Source organism: Rattus rattus, chromosome 4 (assembly GCF_011064425.1).
Source record: "Rattus rattus isolate New Zealand chromosome 4, Rrattus_CSIRO_v1, whole genome shotgun sequence".
In the NCBI taxonomy this organism is placed as follows: Eukaryota; Metazoa; Chordata; class Mammalia; order Rodentia; family Muridae; genus Rattus; species Rattus rattus.
The window spans coordinates 102,821,438-102,835,636 of record NC_046157.1 but is presented as its reverse complement, the minus strand read 5'-3'; the positions used below and the strand labels follow the sequence as shown (position 1 = coordinate 102,835,636).

General features: G+C 36.6%; 1 protein-coding gene across 1 annotated transcript in view; it reads left to right on the top strand.

Annotated features, from left to right (window-relative positions):
* The window catches only part of Adgrb3 (adhesion G protein-coupled receptor B3), a 718,298-nt gene that overhangs the window by 255,985 nt on the left and 448,114 nt on the right, over nt 1–14,199 (top strand). The window contains exon 5 of the mRNA XM_032900877.1: nt 3,804–3,968. Coding sequence (XP_032756768.1) covers nt 3,804–3,968 — 165 coding nt within the window. The remainder of the gene's footprint in view (nt 1–3,803; nt 3,969–14,199) is intronic.

The window sequence follows — 14,199 nt, the reverse complement described above, 5'->3', positions numbered from 1 at the left end:
ATGTACATAAAACATTTGTCTTTCTAAATTTTGGTTGAATATTGCTCACAAGAGAAGTATATTGTTATATCTCAGTTTGTTAAATTTGGGATTTTTAAAAATTTTTATAAATACAAGAGATCAACTTCACTATTTTAAAATGTCAGATAACTACATATTTATAGGAAGTAGGACTTTCTTTTCAGTGTACTGGTAAATGTTATTTTTAATGTGCTATGTCATGAAAGCAATAAAAATGAAATCTAAATCTTCAAATGGTTTAAAACTTAGGAAGTATTTGAATCAATACAAACATCTATCTAAAATAATAAATTATCCTTACTTTTGCTCACAAATCCATATCTCACTTGTCATGCTTAGAGAGCTCTAATTTTTTGTATCACTTCATTGACGAGCGTGGGACAAGAAGGGACAAATTGCTTAAAAAGTTAACCCTCTACAAAATATGTGGAAGCTGAGAATCCAGTCTTCTTTGTATCATGAAGGAAACACATTAGCATTACAGAATGAGTTACTTTTATTATACCTATATTTTTCTTTTATTCAGATCCTGTAATACAGAATCACGTGGGCCTTTTGCACATTTTTTGATTTAACATTTTTATTTGCCCAGTTTTTTGATTGTTTGTTTTTCCACTCCCCATCCCAATCCCCATGGAAGAGAAACATCTGGAATATTCTTAAAGAAAACCGGGGAAGGTAGAGAGTAACCTTCGATTACGTAGTTACCATCCTGCTCCACTCCGGGGTTCTCAGCCTCTGCTGATTAATCACCAGCGCTTTAACCCTGATAAATATTTGTTCCACACGCACCACACTGCTCGTTCAGGTGCTTACCCGCATCCAGGGCTTCTGCCCATTTGATACCATTAGCCCTTCAGCTCCATATATGCTGATAAAACCCAAATTGTCTGCAGATATCAAACAATGTCCCCGTGGGCAAAGTTACCTCCAGTCGATAATCGCTGATCTGTACTAAACAGAAATGAATCCGTAAAAGTGAATATAGGTCTACCGAATGGTTTGGGATTTATTTTTATGAATATCGGAGTTACCATATTCACTTACTTCCAAAGTAAAACTTTTGCACTTAAAAGGATTATTTGGTATATAATGCAACCTAAATCATAGGAGTATTCACAGATGTTTATTTGAAAGCAGGATGATGATGTTTGTGTGTATTTATTTTATATTCTCTTTGGTTTGTACCAAGTAGAGATATGACAGTATATATAGTTCAAATATTAGGAAGAAAACTACAAAAAAATTGATGAAATTGATGTTAATTAAATTACTTTATTAATACTGTTTCTCAAGTTTACTAGATAATTCATAAATTTTCATATTTTACTGTAAAATAACCCTATGTAAAAATTTTGAAATTCGATCTCAACAAAATTCTTATAACCTCTCTAATATAATTTTTTTAAAATCTGAACATTGTAAAGCATGTGCTCTATTTTTTGTCAATGCAAAAGCCTCTAAAATGACAAAGTATTAATAATTTCTTGCCCCATATAGAAGTCAGCATCTGAAGTGATGTAACAGAGTCACAAAACTTCAACGTATAACATAGTGAAGACTATGTAGAATGACTGGATAGCATTAATTTTCTGATTCCAGTATCATGATTTAACTAAGCTACGAATTCCTTATAATGTTTTGTGCTTCACAAATTATGTATAATTCTTAGTGTTTAAATGTTTCAAAGAGCTCTTAGCTCTCTAATGTTTCTAGCATTGTGCTATGTACATTAAGTAATATTTGATAAAAGATCATAGAGTGTCATTAATACTTTACATAGTGGAGCAATTTATCATTAAATTGAAAAGTTTGGTGACTGAAAATAAATGCAAAAATAGATAAAAATACATAATGAAAAATGAAATATGTTCATGTATTTTCTTAAAGAATTTCATCCTTGATTGATATTTACAAACATATAATGGACATATATATGTATACATGTAAAAACTATATAACATTTATGTGTACATAGCTAAATGCAGATATTGGATATTCTCTTATCAATGGATACTAATTAGCTTTGGGTTTTACAGATTACTATGAGATAAATGAAAAAAATATATATTGGTTTTTCCACTCTCTCATACTTTTCTAATATATTATTTTTAAAAAGCTTTCTAATGACTCTCATAGAATCATGAAATGACTTTTACTGAATAATATTCTAATTGGGTTGCTGTTTCAATGTTTGAACATATTTTTATAACTTAATTTCAAAAAGCCAAAAACCTGAGTAAAGGAAACAGTTTACCTAAATGTTAAGGTGTATAATTCATTTTTTGTGGAATTCTTTTAAAATTTAGTCATAAATCATGTAAAAGTGTGTATTAAAATGTACTTGTGCTTTGAAGTGTACGTACATATATTGTGGCACAGTTAAACATTAGCATAGTCTGTAGAACTATAGGATGCTCTTTAAAGACTCTGGAAGAGCAGGTATTAGGCATTTTTACCACAACACTGATAAGAACCTGTGGTAGTGCACTGGCTGATGTGCTAGATTTCAGCTTGAATGTAAGAGCATGAGCAACATATACATGAAGAAATTCAAGAAATAATCGTATTTACTTAGAAAGTACCAGTGCCAATTTTTATCGACTTGTACTTAGAGAGTCCATCTGGAGGAGGAAAGTTAACCTCTCTCTGCCTTTCTCCTGTGGATCCACACTCCCTCCCTCCTCCCAGGAGTGACCTTAACCATCTGGACTCACGGCTTTCTCAGGGTTCTAAGACAAACAGAGGCTTAGCATCAAGAGAGCCAGTTCTCCACAGAGCCATTTCTCCTGGGTTTTTTGTACTCACTTTATTTGAGAATTAATACACTGGTGCTAATAAGTAGGGCAAGAACAGTAATTCGACATTCAGGGAAGGGATTTAACCTGAGCTTCAGCGAGCTTTTGTAAGGTATACAATTATTTACTTATACCGCATTCGATACTCATTATGAAGGTGCATATTTTGTTGTTTCCTATCAAGTATGAATTATAGATAATGAGATATTTGAAGTACTGGTATGGCCATGGTTATTTTAATTCTGTATTTAATTTGGTTTTTATTCTATTTTAGAAATTTAATTAGGAGAGTTTATAGTTCCATCAAACTAGCAGAGGAGGACACTAATTTTCTACCTCCATTTTAAAGTGATCTCAGGATTCACCTTGAAGTGGGGAAGGGAAGGACCCTATAGGATAGATACAGTGGTTGAAACATTTTCCTACTCAAACGTCAGTGAATATAACCCTAGAATTTTTGATGAAAAATATTTTTTAAAAGTTAGCTTAAGAATATTTAAAATATACATAACCAATCTTCACAAACTCTTTTTTTTTTCATTATCTGACATACGATATTTCAGAAACTTCATGGGTACCAGAATTAAATTGTTCCTTAGATATTTAAATACAAACTACTTAGCTCTAAAAAGTTCAGCCCTATTATGAAAAAATTAATTTTCCTTATTCTTCATAGGTGACCAGGCTTTAAAAATAACTTAGAAATCTTTTGTCAAGGGACAGAAAGAGGAATTTCCACTTAAAGAGGTTAAAAGGGGAATCGTTTAAAATGTAACTCAATGGTAAAAGAGAAGTACATATAGTTTTCTCTTCTTTTATATGAAATTAAATTAAAAGGCCTATGTCTAATTTGAGTTTTATTCAATGTGAGTTTTCAAAACAACTTCATACTCTGTTCGATGATTTGTTTTTCTTGTTATACAGACAGAAGTCTTTGTCTTTGATTCCCTTCTCTGTGTCTGAAGCTTCTTTGCTTTATTACAGTACATGGAGTTTGGGAGGAATGGTCACCTTGGAGCTTGTGCTCCTTCACATGTGGCCGAGGCCAAAGAACACGAACCAGGTCATGCACACCTCCTCAGTATGGAGGACGGCCCTGTGAGGGACCCGAAACTCATCACAAGCCTTGTAATATTGCTCTGTGCCCAGGTAAGCATATTTGGCAATGGATGAAGCTTGCATTCGTATGTATCTCATATATTCCCAATGTACATGGCGTACATAAAACATGCAACTCTCTTTGAGTCTTGCTGGAATGTGTTTCCTCTCATTTCTGTCTCTTAGCAGGATGAAAAGGGATGGTTTCTCTGGTTCCTATGTTTATAGTGATGTACGTTTATTTGAGTGGTACCCATTGCTATTCATCTTTCCTATATTGTTCTATATGTATATGTTAATGCTTTAAAATAAAGGTTTATATGTAAACAGTTACCTCTGGTGAAAGATCACAAAGAGTTCTCAGGTCTTGAGGTGAGTTTGGGCATAACTAGCAAGACCTGATTCAGAGCTGTGACTCACAGAGTTATTCCCTCACGCTATTTCAGTCAAGGAAGGGAATTTGTCACTGACCACATGAGAGAACTATGTTCTTGGAGATATCATAGGACAGTGTGTGTAGCCTTTCTTAGAGTGCGTGTATGCCATCCTGTCACTTTCTTTCAGCCTAGTAATTCAGCTTGCATCATCTAACTTAGAGAAGTCTGCCTATCATCCCAGAGTCCTCAGGTCTTCATAATATTTGCCAAACATCAATAGTTTTATGAAGAAGAAGGGATTCTAATCTCTGCTTTCAAGGAACTCAAAATTTTAAGGAAAAATTATATGCTGGTAAATTAGTAAGTGATATTCTCTCCCAGAAAGCTAAAGCCAAGACCATGAACGACAAACAACTAACATGAATGACAAAAGGCAGTGTTTTAAACAAATTTCCCTCCTCTGCTCTTTGGAAGGTTTCCTTGGCTGATCAGTTCATCATCTACTCTGTACAAAAGCAACATGGTGCAACTGCTACAGATTCTCTTCTGTAAATAGAGTTTCCCACACAGATTCGTCTTCTTCTGTACTCTAAATTCTTCAAGTCCACGGCCCCTGTTAAAAGGCAATCTTTTAATGTTTTAGAATTTTATGACAGGATGGAGATCACTAGAGGAAGGCAGAAGGAAGTAGTGGTGATCAGATATGAAACATAATGTATACATTTCAGAAATGTGCGAAGAATAAGATAAAAATAGTATCTAAAATAAAATTTTTATGTAGTTCTATGTAAACTTTTATGATGTTCATGTATCTTGTGATATATATATATATATATTCAATTATAAATATTAGGGCTCAAAATCATAACTAACTACTTACAAATCTTTTCAATAAAATTCGTTTATGGTATCATTGGTATTCCTTGCTTTTGTCTATAGGTACATAACCCACACTTTCACATTCACATTCTTAGCCTTTCCTAAGACTTTTCCAAAGCTTATCCAAAAATTCTCAGAAATCTGGCCCGGTTCATATTTCTTTAAGTTAGCTGTATGGGTCTGTCTCTGTATGCTTTAATTCTTCATAAGCTTTCTCCTGTTATTTTAATTTGGGGGTTTAGCTATAGAACAAGGGATACAAATTCCTACATTGTATTTCAATTTGCTCACTCTAAACAGGAACTCTCATAGCTGTGGCCTTTTCTAGTTTTCACCCTGTATTAGCACTTTTCCTATTATGGTTTTTAAAATGTGTGGTATATTTGGAGCAATCACTAAGAGTTCCCCTTAGAAACAACTGGTTATAGCTAAACTCAACCATCTCCACTGACCATAATGCCTTCTCAATATCAACTAGGTGTAAGGCTTTGTCAAAAAGAATACATACTCAACGACTTCACGCCATTAAAAAGATATGCTTGTAAGTGGGAAAATGTTAAATGAAGTACCACCATGTCTTAAATGTTGTGGTTATGGCTGTACAGTTTAATCTAACATTCGTTATAGTCTTCATATCTGGGATGCCTTAGACATTATCTTATCATAGATGTGTTAGGAAGTATATGGACAGTAAAATAAATGGTTACCATTACAGTATGTCTCCTTGGCTTCACCAGGACCGAGGCACAGACAAGGTCAGAGAAATATACAAAACCACAAATTGCAGTGGTCCTCATGACTTTATGATTCCACACGTGAGTTGAAGTAGTATATGGCAATATAATTCGGGAAAATAGTATAAGAAAACAATTTCAGACTCTCTTAAAAAAAAAAAGACCTTTCTAAACTTTATAAGGTACTCTAAGGGTGACATACATTGTTCATCAAATAGTGAAATATCTTTCACTTATGCAGTTTGAAATAATGACTACAAGTGGTTAATACCCCATCAACTGCTTTCCTAAGGACATATCCAGTTTCTCTCACTTCTTTTGAGGTTGGAAAGCCTTCTGTCTCACATCTAAATAAAGAGGGAGGAAAGAAAGAGTAGAGGTGGCATTACTGCGTTAGTCTTAGTTTCTGTCCCCGTTGCCGTGATTAAGGAGCATGACAGAAGCAATGCAAAGGAGAAGGGGTTTGTTCTGGCTCAAGTCCAAGGTGTAGCCCCCCATAGTCAGGAAGTCAAGATACGAGGGCTTTAAAAAAAATTCCAGTTGAATTGCATCTAGTCAATAAGCAAGTGTAATAAATGCGTGTTTGCTAGTTCTCAGATTGCTTCTCCACTTGATACAGTCTGGGATTCCCCTGACCACAAAATCATCCTGACAATAATTAAGGTGGGCCTTCCCACATCAATTACAGCAATCAAGATAACCCTGCAGAGACATACTCAAAAGCTACCTTTAATCACTCCCAGTTAGGCCCTGAGGTTTTCCTCCCAGGGAATTGCACACTCAGTTAAGTTGACAATTAACGTCATCACCCTTGCTCCGTTAATGTCTTGTCTGAGAACAGGGGCTGCTGTTGATGGGGAAGGTGGGCAGAAGGGTAGGGCAGCAGTGGGAATCAGCTTGTTTAGAGTTATTATGGAAGGCTACGTGGATAGATACCTTCAGTGTTTAATTGTCTTTGTGGTCTCCCTTTCCTACCTAAGCCAATATAAAGTCCAAGCCTGAAATTTTATTGCTGTAAATAATTGAGCATTCTATCTATGGTGGTTCCACTGACATATTTGAATATATGGAATTTCTCTTCAGCTTCTTTCCTACTTAAGCAACTTGGTTCTTGGTATTCCTCCAACAAATTATGATGTATATATGTATATATGTGTGTATATATATATCAAATTTCTAAACCGTTTTCCAATTTCTCTAGTTATATGCATATTTTTCTACATTTATTTCCTTCTTATAATGTGGTGTAATGATATGATCTTTTGTGTTTTCATAAGTGCATATTTGCTCTTATCAGGTTAATTTTTCTCTTTTTTCTCTTTTACTGAGATTCTTACTCTCTGAGAAGTGTTGATGAGAGCTTTGCGAGGATTAGAAAGGACTTATTAAGGGATTAGGTTTCTGTGCTTAGTAATTTGGTGAAGATTGAAGAACACTGTTCTGGATTGGATATTGTTAGCAAGGAGGATTATTCTGACTGGATACCATACAGACTGTGTAGAAACAAGAGAAGATTTTCTGTAATTGGCACAGAAGTACCAGTCCCTCATACTAGTGGAGAAATGAATATGTTGTAATGTGAGTGGTTATACTATTTATATAACCTTGTTTTTTTTAACATGGAAGTAATAATATCTGACAGTAATGTTGTAAGGATGGGTTAGGTTAAAATTACAGTGTAGCCTAGCTGCAAGCATAGGCAAGCTATTAACAATAGTATGACCTAACTATGTCAAATTCTTTGGATAGTCCTGTCATTTGGACTTCTCCTATGGAGAAAATCTTGCCATTAGTGGTTTTGAATTTTACGGATATTTAGCTACAGAATTATGTCAGATGTGGTGTACCTTTATCTTGTATGCCCAATATGAAAATTATATAGGTCCATAGGCTCAAAATCAATTAATTTCTTTGAGCTTAAACAATTCTCACTATGTCTTAAGTCTTTAACTCAAAACCTCAAAATGAACAGACATAAAATTTGGCTTGTATATAATATTTTTGTCCTAGCAGTTGATAAAAAGAGGACCCAATGATTCCAAATTGTCCTTGTCCTTTTGTCTCAGCTTTGGCATTTTCCAGTGTGAGATGTATTCTGGTAGGAGATAGAAATAAAATAGATCGAGTCACCAGCGTGTGTGTCACAGCTAGAAGACCAAAATGGGTGAAGCATCTAAATAGATTCCACGTATACACTATGTAAAAATCAATGTAAGAATATGATTTAGTAAGAAGCACGTGGTCTGGAAACCTGAACACATTCACTTCCAATTCTTAATTAGTAATTCACTTTTACAACTCATTATTGCCCTTATCATTCCTCATTTTTTTCTCATTCATAAATTGAACCCCGCATCTATACAAAAGGAAGGGTGTGATTTAATCTCAGGGGAAACACTGAAAAGTATAAGACAAGATAGAGTGGAAGATTTATCATTTGTATAAGGATATTACTTTAGTATTAGGGTCTTTTGGAGGACACAAGTCAAATAAACTCAAGGTGTCATTTTTGAACTCTGGGGCAGTATCCAAAGAGTCAGAGACTCTACTCATGGGTTTGTGCAAACTTTCAACCAAATGCCTGTGTGTGGCCACAGTGTCATTCTGATATCCTGTTAGCCCTGTGAGCCCAGAATCCCTACAGTGCCAGCAGTGAGAGTTTCCCTGGGTTTAGTTTCTGGGCACATTTGCATATTTATGCAAATCTTGATAGCCTAAAGACAGTTGCCCTGGAACACTCTTGGGTTCAGTGTCCTACTGACCCAACAGTTTGAGGCTCTGCACTCATAGGAGAGTGGCCTGCCTGTCCCTCTGTGGGGAGTCCTTCTGGTGACACAAGGCATGGAATGATGCTAAGCACTTGTGTGCACTTGGTTCAAAGGTCTGCTATTTTCTCTGCTTGGGGATGTTACATTTTGACATTCATTTGCTGCCCCGCTAATCTGTCTCTTCATTAAATTATATTTTGCCGTTTTAATATTCTAGACCGTCTCATGCTGATTATGTTTGTGTCTAGGTCATTTGGGGTTTTAACCCTATACCAGTAATCCTCTAAGTCCTGAGTTTATCCACCTTTGCTACTAATTGTACATTATTGGTCAAAGGATTTGCACTGTGGTACTGCTTTTCGTTCCTGTCACTTCAATGTCTTTCTTCCTATTAAAGTCACTTGCGTGTATATTCATTTCTAACTTCTCAAACAATGCCGTGTCTTGTTCCCACTTTTATTATAGTTCGTTTTGAAACAGCAAGTAGGAAGCACAGATTTTTTTTTCTTATTGTTTATTTCCAAGGCAAGAAGTCAGGCTTTTGCGAAACATTTGAGCCTTGTGTTGTGAAAGGATCTTTCAGATTCTTGGTGACTCCTAGCTAAATGCGAGTCGGAGTTCCCCCGGCGTTTCCACCATTAAATCAGTCTGCTTTACTAGCGGATGCCAGGATTCTTCTGCTCACAAGCCCCCTCTGTCTGATCTACTCATTCAGCACTATTCAAACAGAATCACTGCTGAAATAATAGTTTCATTATCTAAACTATTCAAACCTTAATGGCTGGGTACATCTGACTATCTAACTCTTCTGTATCTAACTCTTCTGATCTAGAGAATAGACTAAAAACAATATATTTACTAAGATATCATATAAAATTTAATAGGAGACAGCTATTAGCTTGGTTATGTCTGGCAGGATGAGAATACCAGAGATCGAACAACTCAGCCTGTACCAGTGTTAAGTCTTCTGGCCCCAAGAAACTGAGTGGTTTGTCAAATTGCTGAAGAGAAGTTGAACTGCCTCCTGCCACACTGCCTTGTGGGAGGGAGCACATTGCCTACGCTGTTCAACCCCTCAGGTTTTTCCTGCTTTGGAAGAAAGCTTTTTTGTTCTGTGTTCTTATTCGCTGTTGTAGAAGAGCTCCTAGAACAACGGGAGTATTTGAATTGAAAGATTAACATTTATTTTAAAAAATAAAAAGAATCAAACAGCGAGTCCTTACCATGTAATTGGAAGGAATTGAAAGGGGCATAGAAAATGATGATTCTGACCTCTGCGCATTGCTTAGAAGAAAATATGAGGTCTGGTGTAACAACTGAAAAAAAATGGCTCTCAATGAGAGGAAAAGGAAGGCAAGCGTTATATTTTAAATAAGATATGAAGGCAAATTATTCTCATCGTCACATTCAATACTATATAAAGCATATTAGAAGGTTTTGCTCCTCTCTAGAATATAATCTGTTACCCATCAATACATCTTTCTCCTTATGTTCCTCAGCCTCTGGTAGCTACTGTTCTGTTTTTAAGATCGGCAAACTTGGGGGTTGGGATTTAGCTCATGAGTGAGCGCTTGCCTAGGAAGCGCCAAGGCCCTGGGTTCGGTCCCCAGCTCCGGAAAAAAAAAAAAAAAAAAAAAAAAAAAAAAAAAAGATCGGCAAACTTACACACAAAAGGTCAGATGATAGGTGTCTTTTGTGTCTGGCTTACTTCACTTAACCTGACAATCTCAAGCTTGACTCATACTCCAAACTCCCAATCTGTTTTTATGAGCAACCTACTTATACATAGAAGGTCATATGACAGGTATGTTTTTGTGTCTGGCTTATTTCACTTAACCTAATGATCTCAGGTTTGACTCATATTTCATTGGCTTTCCTGATGAGCAATATTCCATTGTGCTTGTCCCACACTGGTTTTGTCCATTCCTCACTTGATAGGCAGATTGGCTCCATTTCTTAGCTCCTGGCTCTCCTGCCTGGTACTGCTGCAATAGCAGAGACATACTGGTGACTCTTCAAACTACCAGTTGGTGGATCTCATGATAGTTTTAGTCCTATTTTGTCCTTTGAGGAAAATCTACAATACCTCCCATAATGGACATGCTAATTTCTATTCCCTCCAATGGGATAAAAATGAATGTTCTTTTCTCGCCAACATGAGAAGAGCTGTTCCTAATGGGCGAAAAGTGTATCTCACTGTGGTTTTCATCTGGCCTTTTCTTATTCTTTTTCTTTATACATCTGTTTGTCTTGTGTTGAAATTATTTAATTAGAATGCTTGCTCTTTTTAAACTTAGGCTGTTTGTCTTTCTGGTATTTAAGGGGTTCCATATATATTCTAGGTAATAACTCTCTTAGGTGCAGAGTTTGCAAATATATTTTGTGCTCAATGGGCTTTCTTTTCTTTCATGATTGGTTATTTTACTGTGTAGGAACTTTGGTTTTATGTACGCTCACTTCCCAAAATTTTGTTTGCTCTTGTTTTTGTCAGTTATGATTTTCAGAAGAATCCCCCTTACATTTTCTTCTAGTAGTTGCACCTTTTACATCAAATTGTTGGTTCCGTTCTAGTTGGGTTTTGAAAATGTCAGAGTCTAGATCCATTCTTCTACCCATGGATATCCAGTTTCCCCTTGGTAGTTCTCAATAAGGCTATCCTCTAAGCAATCGTTCTTTTAAAATGAAGTTAAAATCTCTTTGGGCTCCAGGTTCATGGATTTACTCAGACCATCTATGCACTTCTTGTTTGGTTAGGCTTGTGTTTATGCTAATTTCACGCTGTTTTGATTATTGTAGCCATCTAACACATTTTGAAAGCCGAATACAATGATATTTCTTGGCTCGCTTTTTAATCAAGAGTGCTTTGGTGTTTGTGGTTTTAGTGGTCCACTGAAATGTTAAAATTGCTTTTTCTAGTTCTGTGAAAGCTGGCATTGATATTTCTCTGTGTTTCAGTTGCCTGTTGTAAAAAAAAAAAAAGAAAAAGAAAAGAAAAAATAAAAGCCTGACAAAGGAAACTTTATAAAGGAGGAATGTATTTTGCCTTGAAGTTCACAAGCACAGTAGTTTATCATGATGGGGAAATTCTTAGTTTCCCCAGAAGCTAGAGGCAGCCATGTTACATCCACAGTCAGGAAACAGGACAAGTAATGCTATTGCTCAGCTTGCCTTTGTCTTTCTTTTCAGACTAGGACCTAGCCTCATGGTTTTAAATTTAATGTGAGTCTGCTTACCTAGCATAAGCTGATCCAGATAATCTTTCACCAGCATGCCAAGAGATTGCCCCTCCCACCCCACCCTCCATGATTTTAAATCCTACCAACCTGACAACCAAGATTCAGCATCATAGCTCCACCACTTAATTGATTTTATCATACCATAGATCATATTATGTCAAGCTAGTCTCCCACTCCTTGTGCCCATGCGGATACCTCAAAATGCAAAATACATACTCAGTTCAATCTTAAAGGTCTCCTTGTCTTTAAATTTTTAACACTGTTTGCATGTGCAAAGTCCAACTTTCATTTAAGCCTTAAAATAATCTCTTAATATACACTCCAATAAAATAAGACATGGGGACCAGCAAGATGGTTCAGAAGATAAAGGTGCATACTACCAAGCCCAGTGACCTCAGTGGTATCCCTAGAACCTATATAATGGAAGGCGAGAACTACCTCGTCTAGTGGTCTTATCTCCACACGCTCATACATATGTGGCATATGCATGCCATAACAACCAGTAAATAAATGTTTAAATTGTAAAATACAAACAGCCTTAATATTTCTGATATCCAAGACAAAAATAAACATTCCATTTCTAAAACAAAAAGAATTGGGCATAGGGAAGAGTTATTCGACTCTTTGGTTTGCCCCATCAAGGCAAACAGAATTCCTGCAGCTCCCATGCGTGTCATCTCAAGCTTGTGACAGAATCATGTGGCCTCCTCCAAACATCTTATGTAGCACCAGTCTTCCATCTCTGCTGACTTAAACACATATCACCTACCTCTTGCGCCAAATACTTCCTCATGTCTACAGCCTTCATTGGCAGACATTTCATTGTCCTGGTATCTGTGATATCTGAGATTCAGTATTGCATCGTGGACTCCATTTTCACAGTTTCATAAAGTGGCCTTTTGGGGCACCCTTAAGGGACTCAATTCTGGAAAAATGTTTGTCCTCTGCATCTCCCTAGATATGTGTACAAGTTTTGTGATTCCTTCTGTTTCCCATCTGTCATGCCCTCAAGACTAGCATCATGCGGACAATGTACCAAAACATCCATCGGCCCAGGGTAGGGCATCTCCCTCTTAGATCACAGCTTCACTGGCCTCTCTGTGCTCATCTTGTGTACTTTCCAGTGTGACTGTTTCTTATGGAGAGAAACCCTTCAGCTGCAGTCTCCGTTCAAGTGATCAAGCATCCTCATTAGATGAGGCTTCTGTGGGCGGGATCGAGTCCTCCAGATACCATTCTCTCATCCCAGTGCCCAACACTGTTTCTCTTTCATAACACTAATCTGTTTGACATGTACACATGTTTAGTTCTCTGCACCCCTCTTGTTCAAATTTCCAAATGTTTTCTTAACACCTATCCTTTCATACTTCATAAATTTCTCATCTTTTCTTCTCCCTCCTCCCCTCTCTCACTATATGATGGGATTGGAGCAGTGAGCATTAATCATAACACTGCCCAAGAACTAACATTTCTTGAAATTCTCTCACCCAAATAATTAAGTCCATCGCCTCTAAATTTAGTCTCTCTAAAGTCCTCTGTGGCCATGGATTAAATACAGCCAGATTCTTTACTCAAATACTCATTCATAGCACCTAAGCCAGGTCCTGGTATACCCTGTGCTCCTCTCTTAAACCACATGAGAGGCCTCCGCTGTCCACATTTAGCTTCTCGTTCCAACCTCACACCTGAATAACCCATTGATTCTCTGCTTACTACATTCAAGAACTTGTCTACGCCAAGTTCACTGTGGCTGGGAAATAGTTGATGCCAGGAGCCTAACACCTCTGGTCCTATTGTATCTACAGTCGGAAAGCAGGGAACGACAGTACTAATGCTCAATGCACCCTTTCCCTTTCTTTCAGTCCAGGAATTCTGTCTGTGGAATGGTACTGCCCATATTTAGGTCTTCCCATTGACAATAGCGTAATCTAGATAGTCTATCACAGACATGCCTGGTTTCCATTGTTGTGTCAAATCCCATCAAGTAGACCCTCTCAGGATTAATCATCACAGTAAGGTTTGTGTTGAAACTGTAAATCATTTTGAATGCTGTGAACATTTTGGCAATATTCATCATCCCAATCCACAAACTCAGGATGGCTTTTTTTCCTATATGTACTCTTCAATTTCCTTTAGGAGTATTCTAAAATTTTCATTGCAGAGAACTTTCACCTCTTCCATTCAATTTGTTCCTGGATATTGCCTTGTGGTTTCTATAAATGGCAATGGCTCGTTCAATCTTTTTCAAATATTTTGCTATTGATGTTTAACATCACTGCTGATTTTTC